This window comes from Muscardinus avellanarius, assembly GCF_963383645.1.
Source record: "Muscardinus avellanarius genome assembly, chromosome: 21".
NCBI classification, from domain to species: Eukaryota; Metazoa; Chordata; class Mammalia; order Rodentia; family Gliridae; genus Muscardinus; species Muscardinus avellanarius.
The window spans coordinates 9,008,106-9,030,686 of record NC_137807.1 but is presented as its reverse complement, the minus strand read 5'-3'; the positions used below and the strand labels follow the sequence as shown (position 1 = coordinate 9,030,686).

General features: G+C 54.6%; 1 protein-coding gene across 1 annotated transcript in view; it reads left to right on the top strand.

Annotated features, from left to right (window-relative positions):
* Positions 1-9,742: 9,742 nt before the first annotated feature.
* The window catches only part of TBX5 (T-box transcription factor 5), a gene marked incomplete at its 3' end in the record, with an annotated part of 46,511 nt that continues 33,672 nt past the window's right edge, over positions 9,743-22,581 (top strand). Inside the window, exons 1-5 of the mRNA XM_080717992.1 lie at positions 9,743-9,904; positions 11,709-11,803; positions 13,659-13,778; positions 15,029-15,176; positions 19,650-19,802. Of these exons, the coding sequence (XP_080574118.1) occupies positions 9,758-9,904; positions 11,709-11,803; positions 13,659-13,778; positions 15,029-15,176; positions 19,650-19,802 (663 nt within the window). The 5' untranslated portion in view covers positions 9,743-9,757. The remainder of the gene's footprint in view (positions 9,905-11,708; positions 11,804-13,658; positions 13,779-15,028; positions 15,177-19,649; positions 19,803-22,581) is intronic.

Sequence of the window (22,581 nt, the reverse complement as noted above, 5' to 3'; positions counted from 1 at the left end):
CTTAACTATTACGACACTTCACCTCTGATCAGATTCGCCGGCCCGAAGTCTTCACGTTCCTTCTTATAGACACACGCAGAAAGCTTCTGAGGATAAGAATGCAGAAAGCTGGGAGGAAGAGTCAGGCGTGGCGGTGTATGCCCATCCATAGTCCTAGGACTTGGGAGGCTGAGACAGGGGGATTGCAGGTCGGGGGCCGGCCTCAGCAACTTGGCGGGGCCCTTAGCAACTTAGTGAGGCCCTTTTCCAAATAAGCAAATAGATAAACAAATGGACAGGGGTGGAGGTCTGGTTCAGAGGTAGAATAAATATCCTCGGGTTCAAGCCCCAGCACAAAAAATAACAAAAAGGCTGGGAGGGAGGAAGAGAGGGAGGGAGAGAGAGAGAGGGAGAGAGAGAGAGGGAGAGAGAGAGAGGGAGAGAGAAAAGAGAAGAGAGAGAGGGGGGAGAGGGAGAGAGAGAGGGAGAGAGAGAGGAGAGAGAAGAGAGAAGAGAGAGGAAGAGGGAGAGGGAGAGGTAGAGAGAGAAGAAAGAAGAGAGGAGAGAGGAGAGAGAAGAGAGGAGAGGGAGAGGGAGAGGGAGAAGGAGAGGGAGAGGGAGGAGACAGGGTCAGGGAAGGACAGACACCTCTACAGGCCGCCTCTAGGCTTTGGGATTGGAAAGGGGCAAGTCCAGGGCGCGCCCAGGACAACCAGGCGCTTGGGACGTTAGATGTCCCCTTAGAATGGGGGAAGAGAGGGCAGTTCTTGTCTTTGCAAACCAGTTCCCAAGGGGCGTGGGGCCTGTGATAAAATAGAAAAGGGTCGAAGGATCCTGCTGTCCCGTGGCCACCAGGCCTTTGCGGGCGCCCCAGCCGATGTCCCCTCTCTCCCGGCTCCCTGGCCTGCAGCCCGGGCTGGGCAGCGCCCTGGTTCTTTCTGGGAACTTGCTGCTGGACACAGCGAATCTGGCCTATCTCATCTGTCCCCCAAAGAAAGGCATTCACTGTCCCCCTGGCTCCATGGCTTTAAGAACAGGGTGACAAAATTTAATGTTAATTTAATGTTCTTCGTATTAGATCCCAAAGGGAACTTTTCTCCTCTAAACGGAGAAGGAGCGTGATTTACTCTTTCCCTGGGATCGTGCGAGCAGTACCGCCATGGTTTTTGGTTTTGAACTTCTCTCCTTCCTTTTTAAAGCGAAGCGTGTGGGGGAGTCCAAGGCCATGAGGAAGGGGGGGTAGATGGAAGGAGATTTGGGGTCCCTGGCGGCCTAGTTTCCACTCTGATCCCCCATCACCCGTGAGCACAGGGGTCCTAGGCCATCGCTGGGAACCCAGAGGGCTTTTGCTAAAGATCTGAACCAATCTGCTACTAATCCTCAAATTTCTCCCCTATCGAAAGGGGGGAGAGTTAAAAACTGTATCCGCAGCCGCCGAGGAGGAGGAGGCTTCTGAAAACCAAGGGTGGCAGGCCAGGCTGAAGGACTTTGGGGTCCCAGGACACCGCACAGGGTCCTTCTGGGCCCCTTTGTTGAGAGCCTGGGACCCAACTCCCAGGTTGCCATGGTGACCAGGATCCCCCCCCCTTCCTCGCCCCCAGTTCCCTGGCGGGGACTTTTCCACCAGGACACTGGTGCTTTCGCCCCAAGAGCCTCTGTTTCTCCCTAGGGTTTTTCCCGCTGTGATCTGGCCAGAGAAGCAGCGTTCTCTCAGATTATCCTATTGCGGACGCCCACCCCCCACTCTATGGCCAGAAACCCAGAGTCCGGAGGACTGAGGGGACCAGCTGGGGCGCCTTCGGCCCTGGCTGATGGGGAAGAAAAATTAGAGGTCTCGACCAAAGCAATCCTTTCTGTGCCGGATCCTTCCACTTTGGGGTCTGGCACCCCCGACCTCCTCCCTTCATCTCCTTAAGATCATTACTAGAGTTTTCACTCGCAGCTCCAGGCGGGATGGCGGCCTCCACCGCCTCCCCCGTGTGCCCGGCTCCTTGGTGAGGCCTAGAGCCTTCGGTCTGGTGAATTTCTCCCTGAAAAAAGACCAAGCACTGCTAAGCTCAGCTTTGCACCCTGAGCTGGCCCTTCTGGCGACGTCGAAAGAGCGTTTTTTGGTTCTCTTGACCCAGGTAGGCCCAAATCCCAAAGCGGATGAGCCGGTGACCATCCCTGGGCCAGCTCCTACCGGGCCACGATTGCTGGGATTTGGGGGTTGAACTGAGAGGTATCAGTCTGGGCGTTCATAAAGGGGGTGATTATTCCACAAGTACCGGGCAGCTTCGTTTTATTTGCATCTCTGAGCTGTGGACTTGGGCAGAGCTCCGGGAGGGATGCCGGCCCCTCCCCTTAAACACAGCACTTTCTGAACCCTGGGATCCGGGTCTCTCCAGGGTGGGGGAGCGCCTTGCTCTTAGGGGACCGGCTGACTGGAAAGGGGGCCCACAGGCAGCCGCCACTGGGGCTGTAGAGTCATCTCTGGTTTCGAATCCGGCCCTTTGAGCGAGCTTAACACGTGTGGATTTAATTTCCCTTTCTTTCTTGCTTTATTTTCTCTCCCCCCCCCAACCCTGCGAGGGAATAAGAAAAATAGTCTGCCGGCGTCGACAGCGCGACACCGTTCCCTCTGCCAGAGAAAATTTGTCTTTCCAGAGCCCCGAAGAACAGCGGGCTCCCAAGTTTCCATTTCGCCCTTCGGTGGAGGGAGGGGGGTGCCCAGACGGGCTCCCCGCCTGTACCCCAGGCCTGGGAGTATTCACTCAAGTCTTTATCTTGAAAAGTCAGAGCCTGGGAATTCAGGAGCAGTTCCCCAAGCACACGCTTTTTTGAAGCTGCTGGTGGTAGAGACGCCATGCCTGCGCCCCCAGGACTTTCAGGTTTTGGGATGTAGAGAGGGCTGGGGTCCGAGGGCTCAGGGCATCCTATAGAGGTTCTGGATTCAGCCGCTCAGCCTGGTCCACTGGTGGGGTCTTAAGTGGAAGGAATCAGGGCCAGTCACCCAGAGCCACCAGCACCTTTAGTTGCTACTTTCTCTGCTCTTGGGGAGCGCGGGAATTCCAAGCTTATTATGGGACTCAAAACAAATGCCCCCTTGCATTTTTTTTTCATTTCATTGCTATTAGCCCCAAATAAAACTAACTAAATAAAAAACACTCATTCCCCAAACTTGGGCCCTAGGGAAACATCTTTCCCAGGGGCTTGAAGGCAGAGAAGGAGCGATACTAATTCTCAGTGGCAATATAGAAGGGGGCCAAGCATTTCAAGTAATAATAACGAGGGCTAGAACGGTTCCCACAAACCCCCATCTAAAGGAAGCAGTGTGCAGCCGTGGGGAGGGAGATGATACAGTCCTGGAAAAAAAAATATATAGCAGCCCTAGTTTGCACTAGGCGAGAGGGAAAAGTGTGGTCCAGGGGGAAAAGAGAATTTCCCATCCTCAGCCCGACCCTTTCCTTCCAAAACGAGTTGGTCAAAGTTTAGTTTTGCCGGTCTGGTCGTCATCGGAGGAGCTATTGTTACAATCCTTATGAATTTTCCCAGTCCCGTTTGCACGTCCCTTTAAGCTATTTGGCCCCAGAAGAGATCTGGCGGAGACCGGGACAGACACAGGGACACGTAGAAGATGAGGGGGAATGGGAAGGGCGTGAGTTCTCCTTCGAGGGAAAACAATTTCTTTCTTTTTTTTTTTTAATGTGACTTTCTTTTAAAAAGCAAGGTGGGGAATCCAAAGATAATAAGATGAATAGTGATCGTTGTGTTTGGGTTTTGGCTTTATTTATTTAGTTTTTAAGAAAAGAAACAGCGTCCCGGGCTGTCCCGTGGATTGCAGTGTGAACGTCAGGGCGGGAATTTTGCAATAGGCGAACAATACATTTTGAGACACAGGCAGGCCGGGAAGCGAGAGTTTTCTTTGGGGATGCGTGCGGCGCCCGCGGACTGCGGAGCTGAAAGCACAAAAGATTCCAGAAATGCAGGGTGATTCTGAAACCCCGCCGCGGGTTTTCCTCAGTTCTTTCCCCCAGTACCGGCTCCCAAGAAGCTCCAGGGAGCGCGGGGCTGTGGTGCGGGGCTGGCCAAGCCCTTTTCCAGCGGGTTCCCGCGCGGTTGGTCCAAAATAAGAAAGAAACTTAAATGCAAAGGACATCGATCCACTCCGAGTTTTCTTTTGCGTTTAGGCCCCGCTGGGGCCTAGGCCTCCGTGTCCAGCTAGCCGCGGCCCAGAAGTCCATAAGAAGACGGGACAGTCGGCTGAAATGGAGCCGGACGATCTCGGGTCGCATTCTTGGCATCTGGGAGCGAACGCTGCACCCAAGAGGCCTCGGATTGGGGGAGAATGCTCACCCAGTGGGAGCCAAAGCCGAGCTCCGCGAGACTTCTGCAGCGGGCCGGAGAGACGCGCTGGTCTGGGGCGCCCGAGGTCTGCAGGCGGCCGGAGGCCACTGCCCGGCCTCCCCGCGGGCCTGACCTCGGGCCCTGCAGGCTGCAGCGCGGCACATTTCGCTACCCAAGTCCCAAGCAGCCCGGGCCCGAAGCCAGGCCGGGCTCCGGGAGGTTGGGGACGCCCAAAACCCAGGCGCGCGAACCCCAAGCCGGGGGCAGGCCCCGCTGGGGATGTCCGGCTCCCCCGGGGCCCCTGGGCGGGGAACTTACCCTCGCCCCCGGCCGGGTGCTCCCTGGCCCCGCGGCTGGGCCGCCAGCTCCTCGCCCGGCGCCGCCAGGGGCGTCTACACCGCGCGTTTCGCAACTCTGTAGCGAGATCCCCAAAGTTTGCGCACATCCACCCACGCGCCTGCTTAGAAACCCGGCCCGTGGCGCAGGCTACGGATAATTATTACAAAACAAACCCGAGTGTCTCGTGCCCTCGGCGGGGCCCCGCCGCTCTAATTCTTTTCTCTGCAGAATTCACCCCATCCCCACCCCACCCCACCCCCCAGGTCCCACCGCACCCCGCCTCCGCCCCCGCCGGGCCGCCCCGGGACGAATCGCATCCCCAGACCTGGGTCCATCCTCCTTCGCCCCCTGCGAGAGCCGGCCGGCCTTTCCCTCGGAGCCTCGCCGGCTCGGTTTCCCCCTCGCGATAACCCAGGCTTTGATTCGGGGCAAGTCGGCAACTGGACCTGCGCTATCGCGTCCCGAGCAGACCCGGCCGCAGGGGCGGCCCGGCAGCCCCCTACCCAGAGCTCCACCTCTGAAAAGATTCCCGTTTTCAAGAGCAAGAACCCCCTCGCCTCCAGCCAGACACCTCGTTTTCCCTGGAACGACTCGACCTCTCCCCAATCGGGGAGAAGGTGGGCCCCCCAACTCACTCCGTGAAGACCCCCCCTCTCCGCTCCCGCTTCGCTAAAAAAAAAAAAAAATCGATCTCGGGATCCCACCCCACCCCATCCCCCCTCACCTCCCCGGAGAGCGCTGGGTTTGTTTATTTCTTTATTTATTTATTTCCCCGGGATCTAGGCGTCCCGGACTTGTGGCTGCCGCAGACCCGGCGACTGATAGACCAAGACCCAGAGAAATTACCCTCCCGCCGCTGCCCCCAGCCAGGCGTGACCGCGCGGGCGGTTGCGTGACTCGTGACGTCTCTCCGCTCTATAGGTGCAGATAGTCCCCATCGCCTGGTTGCCTCTTTATTTTATTGGGGGGTATGCCTGGTAATAAACAGTAATATTTAATTTGTCGGAGACCACAGACCAACTAGGCGCTGGGAGGTGCCAGCAGCTCCTCTGGCCGCTGGAAGCAGGCCTGGCCCGAGAGGGGTCTCTTTTGGGGAGGGGGTCCTTTCAAAATTCTGCACCTGGGACCCCGCCTCAGCGAGGCATCACGCCTGGCTTTTCTGCGCTGGAAAGAAGTGGGATTTTTGGAGGTGAGTGTGGGTCCTGGACAACTTTTACGGGGAGGAATAGGTTTCTTTCCGAGCACTTCCTGGCTAAATTGGCTTTGCAGAATCCCCCAACCCAGCTCTGCTGCGGTCCTGGAGCAAAATAAGGATGCCTTCTCTGACATTTTCCTGTGTCACCTGGCAGGAATAGATTCACACCCCCCACCCCCAGGTTTAAAAATCTCAATTTCGCTCAGTGGCCAGCACTGTCCTCCGGCCCAACTCCAAAAACCCAGCAAACCTGGCTGGGTTATTACTTGGGGGAGTCCAGATTTTCCCTCTCTTGGGAAAGGCCTGCAGATTATTTATGGGAATTAATTTCATCCTCAAATCTTTGTGAATTTAAAGGGCTTGGAGAGATCTTTCTGGATTTCCCGTTCCTACTACCCTGAGATGTGGCGATTCAGGCCCATCCCGGGGCAGGGGTGTCCTTGTTTTATTAGCCTCCGCCCGAAGTTGCCTCCGTAAGGAGCCAGAGGTCTCCGGGCTGACATTTAAGGAAGAGGGAAGGTGTTTTTACAAATAAATAAGTGGCTTCGGCCCAGGTCTGTTTGAAACCAAACAAACCTGGAAGGTGGAGAGTTGGCGTTCTCTCCCCGGCTGCCCAACACTCAGGGTTGGGCTTTGGTAGACCTGCTATTGCCGGTGCCCTGCCACCGTCTCAGCTCCCCATCCCTCTTTCCAGACATTGGCTCGCAGGCCCAGGACTCTAATCAAGGCACAGAAAAGAACAAGACGGAGAGGCAGAGTAGGTGACCGCAGAGGACACAAAGGCATGACCAATATTTCTTCCAAGCTCCAGGACTTGGCTCCCCGCTCCGGGTCTGCTCACAGGAACTGTGTTTATGGACTCCTTCATCAGCCCCCTCAAAATAATGCATTTCAGAAAGGCTGGGTGAGAGTTAACGGAGCTGAGAATCCCCAGCCAGCCCCGGAACTGCATGATGCTTTTAATAAACCTGGGCACCTCTTTGTGTGTGTAGGAATTTAGCCAGGGTGGTCTGGTGTCCCTAACTGGTGTGTGTATGTGGGTGTGTGGGTGTGGGGAAGGCTGAGGACCCATGGTGAAGCCTGTAGTAGTGACCTCAACCCCCCTTATGCACCTTTGCTCCCCAGTCTCTGAAAATGGGGGTGATGAGTGTGGGGGGGTGACCGAGGAGAGCTGCCCCGGCAGCCACTCTGGCTCTGTCTGGCCAGGTGGGGTCACAGGGCTTTCTGTCTGAGGTCAACTTTGAGGTTGTAGAGGCTCGTGGTGTGGTATGATTGTGTGTGTGTGTGTGTGTGTGTGTGTGTGTGTGTGTGTTCCTACTGTGGTCAGATTCCATTCTCTGCAGGGCCCCATCACTGAGATGCGTCCCAGGCAGAAGCTGACCGGGTTTGCCATGTTTTGTGAAGGCTCCCACCCGCCCTTTTGCAGACCCTGCTGGCTCCAAGCCCCCGAGATGGGCAGCCAGGGTTGGGGAAGGGTGCAGAGGGGCGGGGAGGGGGGATCACCAGGTCTGGGTTTGAGAGAGCCTTTGAGATCTGAGCGGAAAAAGGAGGTAAAGAAGGGAGGGGGAGAGAGAGGGAGGAGAGAGAGAGAGAGAGAGAGAGAGAGAGAGAGAGAGAGAGAGAGAGAGAGAGGAGAGAGAGAGAGAGAGGTGTGTAAGCTAGTCTGGTAGGCAATTTCAGTACTTTGTAAGCATCCAGGCAACCTAACCTCACCGCACTCAGTGGAGTTGGCTTATATTTCTGAGAAGGGTAGACACACACACACACACACACACACACACACACACACACACAGAGAGAGAGAGAGAGAGAGAGAGAGAGAGAGAGAGAGAGAGAGAGAGGCTGACTCTTACCTCGAATTCCAGAACTTTAACCCTGAACACGGTGCTCAGAAAGGACGTCCACAATTCCCCCGGCTCCCTGAAGCTCCCAACTTTCCTCCCCGGGGCTGCGAGGGAGGCCGGGCTCAGGCTGCACCGTCCTGGCCTCCCCGGGGAGCTGCGGTTTCGGGGTCTTGGGAGCCCTCCTGGCTGACAACTTGCGAGTGTCGAGGAGCGATCGGCAGCGGGGAGAGGAGCTGGAGGCCGGGGCTCGGGCGTTCCTCCGCCGGCTGCAGCAGGCGCTGGGCTGGGCCGCTCTGAGCCCCGGAGCCACCATGCCCGCTCCCCCGCCTCGCCGCCGGCTTCCCTGCTAGGAGCCAGAAGGGATGCGGTGAAGGCGCCGCCGGCTGCCCGGAGCGAGGTAACGGTCCCGGGAGGCTGGGGAGGGGGCCGGGCCGGCTCGGGAGTCTGAATGGCGGACTCCCAGCCCAGCCTTGCAGGCTGCAGACTGCAGCGCGGTCCGGGGCTCCCCGGCCAGCCGAGCCCGGGAGGCGGCGGGGGCTGGCGGGACGCGCGGCCTGGTTCTGTCAACCTGCATCTCGTAGTCTCCGGGGTGGGGGGTCCCCCGTGGCCGGCCGAGCTGCAGCTCATGCAGGCGCCCGGCCCCGGTTTCTTTCTTTTGTTACCAGCAAGCTGTGGGGTTCGGTCCTTGCCTCCCCCCAACCCCAAGACCTCCCGGCCCCATCTGCAGGTTCTGGGCCACTGAAGACTGGGATGGATCTCAAGTCTTCCTTTCTTAAGCATTTGCTAAGATTGTGGGGGGGCCTTCCCAGAGCCTCTCCTTGCCTGGGGACTGAGCGGTGGTGGTGGGGAATTCTTCTTTGGCAAAGCGGAGCAGATTGGAAGGCCAGGGCGCAGGAGAGAGGCTGCCCCGGCTGGTTCCAGCCTCTGCGGCCGCCGCAGACCTGGACCGCTCCCCGCCGCTGCGGGGCAGGGGGCCCATCCAGCTCCCAGCCGAGGCTGTCCCTCCATCCAACACCAATAACTCGGAACGAATCCCGGGCCGAATCTGTCCCTCCAACCCGGAGCCAGGCCTTGCTGTTTGAGCCATCCAGGCCGGGCTGAAGCTTCGAGAAGCTTGCTTCGGCCTGGACGCTGGAAAAAAAAATGCCCGCTCTGGGCCAGATAACCCAGAAAACCCAGTGAGCAGGACTCCCTCGGCGAGGGCGAGGGCGAGGCCGAGGCCGGCAGAGCGCTAACCGGCTCTGTGTGGCGGGTCCACCCCGACCTGGCGCACAGCGGCTTCCCGCGCCTCTCCTCCGGCCTTCGGTGCAGCTACTTTAATTTAAAACAAAAACAAAAACAAAAAACAAGTCTTGCTTAAGGTTGGGAGAAGGGGAGGAATTTTTTTTTAAATATATATTTTAAGGGAACTTTCATTTTATAGCCTGGAACTGATCAAAGACGTACCCGGTACCAATTCTCTTTCGAACCGGGTTTCTCGATTTGCGCATCTTTCCTACCTTTGGGGGTTATTTTATTTTATTTTTTTGCAAGAGGTGGGTTCCTTCAGGCAGTGTATCTGCCACACTGCCGCAGACAAATATACCTCTTTTTAAAATTCAGATTTAATAAAGAGTTCTGGCGGCCTCCAGCCATTCGACGGAGAAAAGAAGGAGAAAAGAAAAGAAGGGACACCGGGTTTTTGTTTTGTTTTGTTTTGTTGGTTCCTACCCAATAGCTTCCAAAAATACCGAGGTCTTATCTTTATTGGCTCTTCCAGGAGTTCAGACAAACTTGACGGGCAGCTCGCTTATCGCCCAGAGCTTGCGCAGGGGGGATGCGGGCCTCTCCTCCTCCCGGGCTGTCGCGGGGTCTTTCGCAAGAGGTTGTGCGTGCCCAGAAAGTAATGGTAACGATGATGATAATAATCCTAGGACTCTCTGCAGTCTCCTTCAGCTGGGAGCGGAGGCGCTGGGAGCTGGAAACTCGGAGCCAAGTTGCCCCCTTCTCTTTCTGGGGCCCTGATCTCCAACTCTCTCTCCCTTTCTCTTCCTCAGAGCAGAACCCCGCGCCGGCACAGGGCCCCCAGCGCACCATGGCCGACGCAGATGAAGGCTTTGGCCTGGCGCACACACCTCTGGAACCCGACTCCAAAGATCTGTCCTGCGATACCAAAGCGGAGAGCGCGCTCGGGGCCCCCAGCAAGTCCCCGTCCTCTCCGCAGGCTGCCTACACCCAGCAGGTACGCAGACTCCCCGGGCCGCCCTTTGTGGACAGAGAAGCCAGAATGGAGCCGGCTTCTCCGCTCAGCCCCTCCTGGGGACACAGGCAGAAGAGGAAAAATACCCACAGCCCATTACTGACTCCTGCTGCCCCCTTCTCTACCCTGTCTCCCCAATACCAGTATATCCCAGTCTCACTTTAATGTAAGCATTTTCTTTATGGCCTGAGAATTTTTTTTGGGGGGGGGAGCTAGTTAAATTGTTGGAGAAATCTCAATTATCTCGCTATTTGGGGTCAGGGAACAATGGCCCGGAGAATTCCTTTCCCATTCCGCTTAGCTGTAGAATTGGCCCTGAGCGCCTTATTAAGGGCCGGGTCAGCGGCTGCTGCGGCCGGTGAGCGATGGCTTGACCCCTCTTTAGATCTCCGTAGCCTTCGCCTCCGCCTGCCGCCGGTGCGCGGCGCGCCGCACCCAAGGTTCTGCAGCTAGGGGGCTGGCACGCACCGGGCCGGCCGGAGAGGGCACCGGGGAAGCGGTTCCTGGGGCTAGACTGGGCCCCAGCCGAGGGAGGAGCCTTGCCTGGCGCCTGGAGCCCAAAGCCAGCGCTCAGGGGAGCCCTCGCAGACCCAGGGTAGAGTATTAAGTAGCATTCTAAGTTGGGCACCAAGCGGCGGGCGAGGCTGGACTAGACACGAATGCGCACAGCTATAAGCCGCCTTTGGGGTTTGCATGTCTTTGCAGGCTTTGTTAGTAGACTTTTTTTTTTTTTTTTTTAAATAGAAGTAGCCTGTTGGGAGCACATTTGGGAAAGAAAACTGATTTTTTTTTCTTTTGGTGTTGGGGATTGAGCCCAGGGGCACTCTACCACTGAGCTCATCCCTCAGCCCATTTTTATTCTTTCATTTTGAAGACAGGGTCTAGATAAGTTGCCCAGACTGGCCCCCAAATGGCCATCCTTCTGCTTCAGGGAGCTGGCACTCAGGGTATAGGCCACCTTGTCCGGCTGGCTCAGAATTTTTTTTTCTTTTCTGAAAAAAGCAAATCCACCTTGTAAACAATTACTAATCATTTCAAAACAAAGACCGTATATCTTTGTGGGTTTTTTTTTGCATAGGCTTTGCAAAAATAACTTTTAATTGAAAGCGAAGAAGACTTGATGTGTTTTCAGTAGTGACCCATATGCAAAACTGTCGGGAGTGAACCGGGTGAGATGTGGGGAGGGGGCCTCGGAGGCTTATGAACATAGACATTGGAAATTAATTTTTATTTTGGACTGTGGCGGCATATCATAAGATCAACACTTTTAGATTTAGAATTTTATGCCTGATATCTGCATCCATTTGGCTGAGATGCTCCTGCCCCCACCCATGTGTTTTGTGAGAAGACACCTGGGCATCTATACAAGAATGCCTAGAGCTTAGCTGGTTTTTCTAGAATGCGGCTTTATTATTATTATTATTATTATTATTATTGTTATTATTAATTTCCAACTGTATCTTAAGTGCATCGGAATTGACCAGCGGGTCCTTTCCGCAGTTCTGAAGCACCCCATCACTGGTGATGACTCTGAGGCTTTGTGTGGATGGCATTAGGGCGCTGTGGACATCCACCAGGTCTTGGGAGCCCTCTTTCTACTGAGGGAACGCCGGCAGGGGTGCCCTAGCCGAGCCCCCAGTGCCGCCCAGATAACTCTGCAGCCGGCCTGGGGAGACACTCACCCTTTGAGCCCACAGGAGAAACAATCTCCCGGTCCTGGGACTCTGGGGACAGAATTGGCCAATGCCGGGGAGGACCGTCGGTGCGATATTTCTCTTGTTTGCAGGGTATGGAAGGGATCAAGGTGTTTCTCCACGAAAGAGAACTGTGGCTGAAATTCCACGAGGTGGGCACCGAAATGATCATAACGAAGGCTGGACGGTGAGTCGGTTTGTGGGGGCGGCCGGCAGCGGAGGGAGAGAGGAGAGGAGAGGCAGTCAGGATAGTTTTCCTTGATTCTGTTTAAGGAGCATTGGAAGAATTCTCCTCTGGTCTGCAGGAGGAGGAAATACCCAAAACTTTGAGCTCCTAAAGCGAGTCTTCTGTCCAAAAAAAAAAAAAGGGGGGGTGGCGGAGGCCCTGCTATCTGGACGGGTTAGTAAAAAGTTAGAGAAAGAAAAAACAGAGAGAGAGAGAGAGAGAGAGAGAGAGAGAGAGAGAGAGAGAGAGAGAGAGAGAGAGAGAGAGAGAGAGAGAGAGAAACAGAGAAGGCCAAGCAGAGAAAGGGGGAGAAGGTTTCTCGGACTTCATCCCCATCCCCGCCCCCGACCTTGGAGTGGTTCCAGGGCCCCACCTGATTGCCAAACTCTGAATTGTTGAATATATTGGCTACTTCTTGCATTGTTTATAGAAAGCAGGAGAAGCCTTTGAAACTGAACCGGGGCTCGGCGGAGCTCTCTACACCGACACCCGATAAACACACCGCGGCTTGGCCCAGAGTTCCTCTTCTGAGCTTTCCAGTTGTAGCCAGAAATGCCAGACTTATGGGGGAGGAGCGGCAGCCCCAGGTCTCGGTGCCTGCGCGGGCCGAGCTGTGCGGAGACCTGGGGACGACCTGACCACGTCCCCGCTTAAACCAGGCCGGTCCTTGGCCTCCCGAGTCGCCCCCAGGACCTTTTTGAGCAGTCACGGAGGCCGCGGGCCACGCTGCGAGGTGGAGGGTGTGAAGAAGGCCCCGGGTGGAGCCGCTTTGCAGACGCCGCCGCCGCGTGCCGGTTCTCTAGCCCAAGCCTCCCACCATAAACCGACAATGGTGACATTTATTATTATCTGAAATTAAACAATGTCGGCTCCCCCGCTCCGCCCGAGGTCTGAGTGATCCGGGAGGCCCGCGCGCGTTCTGTTTATACCAGTGAACTGAGAACTGAGGTCTTCTTCCCATTCCGCCCTGGAAGGCGAGCCGGGGGCTGGCCTCCTTTTTTTCTCCTCTCCTGAGCCACAAGGATGTGACTATAAAAGGCTTGTGCAGCTTCCCAGCGCCGACTCCAGCAGATAAACACGGTGAGGCCTGGGGAGAGGCCTCTGTGTCTCCCTCCAGCCACCGCCGGCCCTGGGCCCAGCAGCTTGTCTTTTTTCTCCGGGTCAGCCTTGGGCATCCCTGGGCTGGCACTTGGAGAAGTAGTGGGAGGCCAAGCCCCTTAGGTGTCCAGGCTTCTATCCACCTCTGCAGCCCGGACTCTGCTCTTGCCTCTTGCGGAGACGAAATCGAGATCGATTTGGAATTTCTTTGCTGAGGGCCAAGGAGTTTAGGCTGTCCAAAAATGACAGCCTGGGAGAGATTGTGGGACATTTAGGAAACTCCTGCTAGAGACCCCAATCAGGGTGAGGTCACCAAAGTGCAAAACTGCTGGCAATCCCACCCTCTGGAAGCAGAGGTGCACCCCCGCGGGTCCCCGGGACATCCTAGCTTGGTGTTCACTGTCAGCGCAAGAGTGGGCCAGCGCCAGGCGTCAGATCTGAGAAGGTGGCTTTGTGTCCATTAAGCCTGTCCCCTCCCACCCCAATAGAAGGCGACTGACTCTAAAAAGAGCATTTAGGAGAATTTGAGAGGGGGTGTCTCCGGCTCCCGGCTTCTGATTTCTGCCTAGATACCTCCAGGTGCTTAGACTTTTCCATCCCGACCCACGCTGGGTTTCTGTATTCTACTCTTCTCCAGGACCGGCTTTTTCCATTAAAATCCATGAGCACGTGCTCCGGAGTTTTGGCACTAATCCTCCCTTCCCCGGGTTTCTCCTAGGCGGATGTTTCCCAGTTACAAAGTGAAGGTGACCGGCCTCAACCCCAAAACCAAGTACATCCTTCTCATGGACATTGTTCCCGCCGACGACCACAGATACAAGTTCGCGGATAATAAATGGTAGGCACCGCGGCGGGTCGGTAGGGAGGGAAAGTGCCACCCCCAAAATGGAACAGATAAACATTTTCTGAGATCCAGCTATGTGCTGGGAACTTTTGCACACCTATTCCATTGCCTTCTGCTGACCCAAGAAATAATAACCGTAGTAGCTGTTAATTCCATTATTATTATTATTAATTATTGCGGTATACTGGGGATTGAACCCAGGAGCTACACCCCCCCCCCGGGCCTTATTTTATTTTTATTTTGAAACAGGGTCTCACTAGGTTGCTGAGAGCCTCACTATGTTACTGAGGCTGCCCTGGAACCTGCAATTCTCCTGTCTCAGTCTCCCAAGGACTGGGGTTACAGGTGTGCATGGTTACCATGCCTGGTTTAGTTCCCATTTTATTTATTTATTTATTTTGCGGTGCTGGGGGATGGAACCCAGGGGCATTCTACCTCCAAACTGTAGCTCCAGCCCTATTTTTTCTTTATTTTTGAAACAGGGTCTCACTGAGTTGCGGAGGGCCTCGCTAACTAGCTGAGGCTGGCCGAGAACCTGCCATCCTCTGGTCTCAGATCCTCCAGTCTCAGCCTCCCGAGTGCTGGGATTACAAGTGTGCGCCACCAGGCCCGGTAACAGTCCTATTTTATGCATCAGAAAACTGAGGCTGAGAGGAAAGGAGGAGCCTCCACTGCGGCCCGCTTGGGTTTTAGATTTTTTTTTTTTTTAAAAAAGAGTATTGTTAATCAAATGCTGGATGTATTTCTGGGGAGCATAAAACCATTTACGGTTACTTTTTATGAGTTACCTGCTTTGAAAGTGCCCTTTTTAATGAAATTGCAAACCTGGCCTTTGGCATTTGCTTTACAAAAGCAAGGAAGGAAAGGCCCATGGCTTGGGTCCGCAGCTCCGCAGGCTGCCCGTGTGCGCACGGTGCAGAAGCTCCCAGAAGGAGCCGGTTGGAAAGCACAGCAAGGACTTTTGAGGATTTCTTTGCACGGTGCAGACTCCCAGGACCCGCCTATTGGTTTGCGGGGCAGTGAGGGCTCCAGACGGCCCAGGGACTAGAGAAAAAGTACAAGAAGAATGCCCTGGCTGGCCAGGGGCCCTGCCTGGACACCAGTGGGAAAGCGCGTGCATGCCTAAAGAAGATGGCCAGAAGGCCGGGCGGTCCCCAGACCATCCCCAGCTGCCGCGCTCGGCAGCCCCAGCCTGGGCGCCGCCTCCGGACCGCCGGGTCTCAGATCGCCTCTCCCTGCTCCAGGTCGGTGACTGGCAAAGCCGAGCCGGCCATGCCGGGACGTCTCTACGTGCACCCGGACTCCCCCGCCACCGGAGCGCACTGGATGCGGCAGCTGGTCTCCTTCCAGAAGCTGAAGCTGACCAACAACCACCTGGACCCGTTTGGGCATGTAGGTGCCGCGCATGCATCCCGGTCTCACGCCCCCTGCCCCTTCTCACCCCAAGCGTGGTTCCCGGCTTTTGCCGTCTGCGCATCCTCTGATCTGGGTGTCTTTCCTTCCCAGTCCTTTCCTCCCTGTCTCCTCTCTCTTGACGAATCTCTTCCCCCTCAACTCCTCATTGCCTTTGCTCGCTTTTTCCTCCATCTCTGCAGCCCTCCTGCTGGGGGAGGGGCGTCCCCTGCCTTCCTCCCGTGATCTGGGGGTGTCTGAGCCAGGGCCGGGGTCCTCCAGGCCTGGGGCCGCCAACACCCAGCCTCTGGCCTCAGGAGACTCAGCGATCAAGCTGCCTGCTCTTCCAGGCTGGGGCACTGGCATCCTGAGGCCAGTCTGTGCCTCGGTCCTCTGCGTAGTGAGCGGTGGGGCTGAGCTACGGTTTTGCAGAAAACAGGGGGCCTGGGGCTCAACGGGGTGGGGGCAGGCCAGGAGGACCACACCGGGGAGCCCTGACTTTACCCTTATTATTAGGATGTCCCAGGTGAGGGCAAGGTCCAAGATCACCTGCGCTTTCTTTTATAGGTGGCAAACAAACCCATGGCTGGTGAACCCCGGCACCTGTGGTATTCTTATAAAAAGATCAGTTTTTCCCCCCTCTAATGTCCGGTTGCCTCCCTCCCCACCAGGCCCAGAGGAGTCCTAATCAGGAATTTAGATCGACCCCCCAAGGGGGGCCTGGTGAATTCCAGGAAACTACCTGCAGGATTTGGCCTGCGTCACCCCCCACCACTCAGAGACAATGGGCAGCTTTCAGGGAGTCTCAGTAGGGTGCCCCTCCTCTCCCCCAAAGGAAAACAAAGAATAAAAATATGGCAACTTTCAGAAAGAAAGCCCCGAAATCTCTCCTTTGGAAATAATCCCTAGACAGAACCGCTATCTTCTGAATTCAATGTTTAAAATCTTTCGCCAGCCAGGCGTAGTGGCGCACTCTTGTAATCCCAGCATTGGGGAGGCTGAGACAGGAGGATCACGGGTTCCAGGACAGCCTCAGCTACTTAGTGAGGCCCTCTGCAAGTCAGTGAGACCCTGTTTCAAAATAAAGAATAAAAAATAGGGTTAGGGGTATAGCTCAGAGTTTAGAATGCCCCTGGGGTCCATCCCGAGTACCAAAATATAAAAAATAAAATAAAACCCTTTGCCTGCTGTTTCCAACTTCCAAGTGGGCTCATTCTCCTTTGGGTCTTTTTTTTTTTAATGCACTTTTATTGGTGTATTGTAATCTCACACCATAATTACGTTCAGCGTGTTAGGGACATCCGTGTCCAAAGCGCTGGGTGAGGTGCCACCCCCCCACCCCCGCAATTTTTGCGTCTTTGACCCTGAGGACAGCCTGGAAGGGAAGCGGGAAATGCTTGGCCTTTGCTAAACAAAGTCCAGGGGAGGGGAATGGACCCGGCCCGCAGCCCTCCAGCTTGTTTTTGGGAACAAGGTTTTGAAGCCAGTCTTTGGAGGTCTCTCTTCTATTTTTTTTAATTTTTATTTTTTGCAGTACTGGGGATGGAACCCGGGTGCATTCTACCTCCAAGCAACACCCCCAGCCCTATTTTTCATTCTTTATTTTGAAACAGCGTCTCACCGAGTTGCCAAGCGCCTCGCTAAGTAGCCGAGGCTGTCTGTGAACCGGGGTCTTCCTGTCTCAGCCTCCCGAATGCTGGGACGACATGACAGCCAGGTCTTTCTTCTAATTCCAAAGTGACCCTGCCGCACCAGGTTGTCTCTTTGGAGGCAAGGGAGAGACAGACGCACGGTCTCCGATTTAAGGACTGGAGGAGGCTGGGCAGGGAAGAATTTGGCCCTGAGGGAGGGCAGTTGTGAAGGTTTGAAGGAGAGATCTCGTCCTGCTGGGTTTTAGGACTGAATCATGCACCCTCTGGACTCTGGGGTGGGGAGAGGATGGCTGGATCCTCTGACTGATGGCTTGGTGCCGGAGAGAAAGGGACACTGCTGGTCAGAGAGGACAAAGTCCATTTCCTTTTGCGCTATGCGGAGGCCTCCCAAAGCCTCAGAAGACTTCTTGTGAGCCTTCTTTCTTTTTAAACCCCGATGTTAGCCAGGCACGGTGGCGCACACTCATAATTCCAGTGCTTGGGAGGCTGAGACAGGAGGATCGCGGTTCGCGGCCAGCCTCAGCTACTCAGTGAGGCCCTCTGCAACTCAGTGAGACCCTGTTTTAAAATAAAGAATAAAAAACAGGGCTGGGAGTGCAGCTCAGAAGTAGTCAATCCCTAGTACTGCAAAATAAATAAGTCCCAGTGTTAACTACACAGGGTCCTCCCGGCTGGTGTTTCCAGCTCCGAAGTGACCTCAAGGTTTGGCCACTGTTGAGGATATCTGCGGGTACCAAACAGATACTTTAGGTTAATTTTGGAAAGGTCCCACATGCACCTCCCAGATGGTAGCTGTCCCTCTGCGACCCTTGAATGGGGACCCCGTGGAGCCTTGTGCTAGAAGTTGGGAGGATCCCCAGCCCCGTTTTTATCTTCTAGTCTTCCCACGGCTGTGCTTTTGGGGTTCCTCTGGGGTGGACACTTGGGGAAGGACCACAGATCTGCCACCAAGTTTGGGGGTCACCTCTAGAATTTCAGGTTCTTGAGGGCAGTCCAGGGGAAGGGAGAGAGGTGCCCTAGTCCTAACTCTGAACTTTCCATCCAGAGTCACCCTAATGAAATTAGGACCCATTAGATCCCCCTCTAGCTGATGTCTCCACGCCGTCCCCAGCCGTCAAAGTAATTTGGCTAAGCCGGGTCGATGGCTTTGCGGGCTGAGGGTTGTGGCGGCCGGCAGGGGCCTTTCTGAGTCTCCCTGTCGCCACGCAGTCCCGGCCGGCTGCAGTGCTATCGGCCAGGGAAGTGACCGGACCCGGTGGCTGGAGATTAGAGTCCTGGGGGCCGGCCCCGGGGTCGGGTCAGGAGCTACGGGGATGGGAGCTGGCCGCCCCATCCCCCTCCCGGGCTCAGGCTGCTGCCAAGTTTGTCCAAAAAGCGTGCCCCACAAAATAATCAAAGACACAGATAATCAAAGACAACCCCCACCGGCTCTAGTTTGCCGTCCACCCCCCCCCGCCCCCATCCCGGAGAAAACGCAAGCGGTATTTGGGGACAGTTGAACGCAGCATTTTGTGTATTCGGTGGGTTCGTATTAGAACAGTTTTGGTAAACATGAGCGTTAAGGGTCTCCCGGGAGTATCCCAATCCAGGCGTCATCAGGATAACAAACTGGGTTTTATTAGAAGCCATGTTCGTTTGGAGTACCCAGCCCGGGCTCCGGCAAGAGTCCGCAGCTGGGAGGGCCCCGTCTAACAATGCTAACAGCCGCTGTAATAGCCATCATTAGAGAGGGGCCGCAAGACCTCTTGCTGGTCCTGGGAGCATCGCTCTCATGGGGAAGACAGAAAGGAGAACAAGAATTCTCCCCCCAGAGCAGACGCGGCCATGCCAAGCCTGGACACGATTCTGGTTTGGGGACCTACAATGTTGGTAAATGTTGGAGAAAGGGGATCTCCAGGGCAACCAGCCCCTGCCTTGATGGGGTGCGGCTGTGGGGTACTTCCTTACAACCCACCATCTCAGGCTGGGCTCCCAGTACCTCACTCCCCACCCCCAATATCTTCTTCTTCAAATAAATTGTTTTGGGGTACTGGAGATTGAACCCAGGGGCATTTTACCTCTGAGCTATACCCCACAACCCCTTTTTTATGTTGTTTTACTTGGAAACAGAGCCTCACTAAATAGCCGAGGCTGGCCTTGAACCTGTGGTCCTCCTGTCTCAGCCTCCCACGTACTGAGGTTACCAGTTATATGCCACCACACCCAGCAATGTGTCTTAACAAAGGGTCAAGCTTTAGGGTGTCTACCCTCCAAGTCCCAGAAAAGGTCTACCCGGCAATGCTTTTTATTCTAGTTTCGCAAGTGCTGAGTCTCATCTTTTGCGTATCTTAGAGGTTTTTATTTTGGGGGCTGGGGGGGGGGTGGAATTTGTATATATACATGTATGTTTTCTTTCTTCGCCTCTCTTGTTTCAAAACCCCTGCCCAGCCTGCCCCAGCCGAGGCTAGCTCCTCCTGCACCCTCGGGCTCCCATTGGAGGTGGAAAGTGCCCTATGCAGAGCTAATTTATTAAGCAAACTTTATTAAGAATCCTGATTTACTGCGGCGTGTGCCTTGGGTAGATTCCTGGAATATTACCTTAGTTTTTTGGGGGTTGGAAATTGCCGTTTTTGAAATGTTTCTTTTTAATGAAATTACTGGCTCCTTTTCAAAACAAGAGGCCAAAAAAATGTCTATTTTTTTTTTCTTTTTCCAAGAGAGCCTATGACCAGATTAATTGCTGTGTGTGTGTGTGTGTGTGTGTGTGTGTGTGTGTGTGTTGGGTGGAGTAGGGATTTATGTTTGGGTTTTCTTACAATCTCATTTTCTTTATTATTTCTAGATAATTCTCAATTCCATGCACAAATACCAGCCCAGATTACACATCGTGAAAGCGGACGAAAATAACGGATTTGGTTCCAAAAATACGGCCTTCTGCACCCACGTCTTTCCAGAGACGGCGTTTATCGCGGTGACGTCCTACCAGAACCACAAGGTGAGCCCAAGGCCCTGCGGCCACCGCGCCGGTCCTTTGCTGCTTTCAGGGCGCTATCCTTTCTCGGTACCCTAGACCCGCTTCTGCAGCCCGAGGGTTGCGGTTCACAGGCATGCTGGTGTGTGCGCGCCCGTTAGAAACAAGTTCACCCCTACCCAAAGATGGCCCTGCACCCGAGTGCCCCCAGAAAGCATCCGGCTGACTCATGAAATTCCTGGCAGAGAGGAAAGCCTTTTTTTTTTATTTATTTTTTTAAATTAGGGTCTCACTGAGTTGCGAAGGGCCTCGCTAAGTAGCTGAGGCTGTCCGCGAACCGCGGTCCTCCATCCTCTGGTCTCTGCGTCTTGAATGCTGGGATTGCAAGCTTGCGCCACCACGGCCGGCCTGTAAGGCCTTTTGATGGGATGAGTGGCTGCCACCCCTTTCCTGGGGTGATCTTTTCCTTTGGGGTCAGTGGCCTTCTTTATTTTATGTTGGGATATTTAGAATTGAACTCAGGGGCCATTCTATCTCTAAACTATACCCCCAGCCCTTTTTATTACTTAAAAAAAAATTTTTTTTGCAGTACTGGGGATTGAATTCAGGGGTATTCTACCTTTGGGGTTACACTCTTGGGGCTTTTTTAAAAAAGTTTTTACTTATTTATTTGTTTATTATTTATTTATTTAATTATTTTGCGGTTCTGGGGATGGAACCCAGGGGCTGCCTATCTCAGGATTTCACTCCCAGACCTTTTTTTTTTTTTTTTTTTTTTTAAATATATCTTATTTGGAAACAAGGTCTCACTAAGTTGCTGAGAGCCTCACTAAGTAGCTGAGGCTGGCTTGGAACCCATGCCATACTCCTGTCTCAGCCTCCCAAGTACAAGTACTGGGATTACAAGTGTGCGCCACCACGCCCAGTCCTTATGTTTTATTTTGAAACAAAGTCTTGCTAAGTTGCGGAGGGCCTCACTGAGTAGCTGAGGCTGGCCACAAACCTGCGATCCTCCTATCTCAGGCTCCCAAGTCCTGGGATTACAAGCGTGTGCCACCACGCCCGGCTTTTTCAAATTACTATTTATTTTATTTATTTTAATTTATTTTATTTTTATTTATTTATTTTTGTTGGTACTGGGGTTCCTGGAAACCCTTCTACCTCTGGGCTACACTCCCAGACCTATTTTATATTTTTATTTGGAAACAGGGTCTCCTAAGCCAGCATGGCTGGCTTCGAACCTGCGCCATCCTCCTGTCTCCGCCTCCCAAGCGCGGGGATTACAAGCGTGCGCCACCGCGCCCGGCTTCAAATTACTTTTTACTTTGAAATAGCATCTTATCAAGTGGCTGAAGGTCTCACTAAGTTGCCGAGGCTGGCCTGGAATCTGGGGTCCTCTTGTTTCAGTCTCCCAAGTACTGGGACTACAGGCCTGTGTGCGCCACCATGCCTGGCTTGCATTAAAATGAGCATGGGCGGCCGGGCGCGGTGGCGCACGCTTGTAATCCCCGCGCTTGGGAGGCGGAGACAGGAGGATCGCGCAGGTTCGAAGCCAGCCGCACTGGCTTAGGAGACCCTGTTTCCAAATAAAAATATAAAAAATAGGTCTGGGAGTGTAGCCCGGAGGTAGAAGGGTTCCTAGGAACCCCAGTACACCCCCCCCCCAAAAAAAAGAGCATGGGCAGTTGGTGAAGGAGGATGGTAAAGGTGGGTGTTGGGGGTCCCTGTAGGACCCGTGAGGACGATTACCTACATGGACGTGGGGATGGCGCGGCCCTCCCCCTCCCCTAGCTGCTGTCCCCACCAGCCACTCAGAGAGGCCAGGGGAGGCTCAGAGGTGGGTCGAGCACTCCCCAAACCCCAGGAGCTCCGCGGCGGTCATTCCTGTGCGGGTCTGTCTCACTCACCAAATGTGGGTTGTCAGTGACCTGGCCGCACTGTGATGGATGGTCCTTTCAGATGGCCGGAGAGCCGCCTTCCCTCTGAAACCCAGGGCTTTGGAGGGAGAAGAAAGCTTTCTCTGACCCCCCCCCCCCTCGTGCTTGCTGAGCCAGTGAGCCAGCAAGAGTAAAACGGCGAAGTCGAAAGCCCTAGCTGGGCGTGGTGGTGCACACCTGTAATCCCAGTACTGGGGGCTGAGACAGGAGGATCGCAGGTTCGAGGACAGCCTCAGCTACTTAGCGAGGCCCTCTGCAACTCAGTGAGACCCGGTTTCAGAATAAAAAAACAAGCCGGGCGTGGTGGCGCACGCTCGTCATCCCAGCATTCAGGAGGCTGAGACAGGAAGATTGCGGTTCGCGGACAGCCTCGGCTACTTATTAGTGAGGCCCTCCGCAGCTCAGAGAGACCCCATTTCAAAATAAAAAATAAAAAATAGGGCTGGGGGTGTAGTTCAGAGGTCGAATGCTCCTGGGTTCCACCCCCAGACCGGCAAAAATAAATAAATAAATAAATAAATAAATAAATAAAAATAAAAATAAATAAAAAATAAAAAAATAAATAGGGATGGGATAGGGGTATAACTCAGAGATAGAACACCCCTGGGTTTAATTCCTGTTACAACACACACACACACACACACACACACACACACATGGGACTTGCGCAACATTTCTAGGTTTGTGTTACAATGTCAGGAGTTCTGACTTGGGGCGGGTGGCTCTGGGGGAGCTGGCCATCCCTCTCTGTTCACAGCTCTATTGAGGCCCGGTTGTCACACAGGGACATGCGATCTGTGAAGTATCTGATTTATGATGTATTTGCTCAGGCTTTGGGGGTGCTCGGCATTGAACCCAGGGCCGTC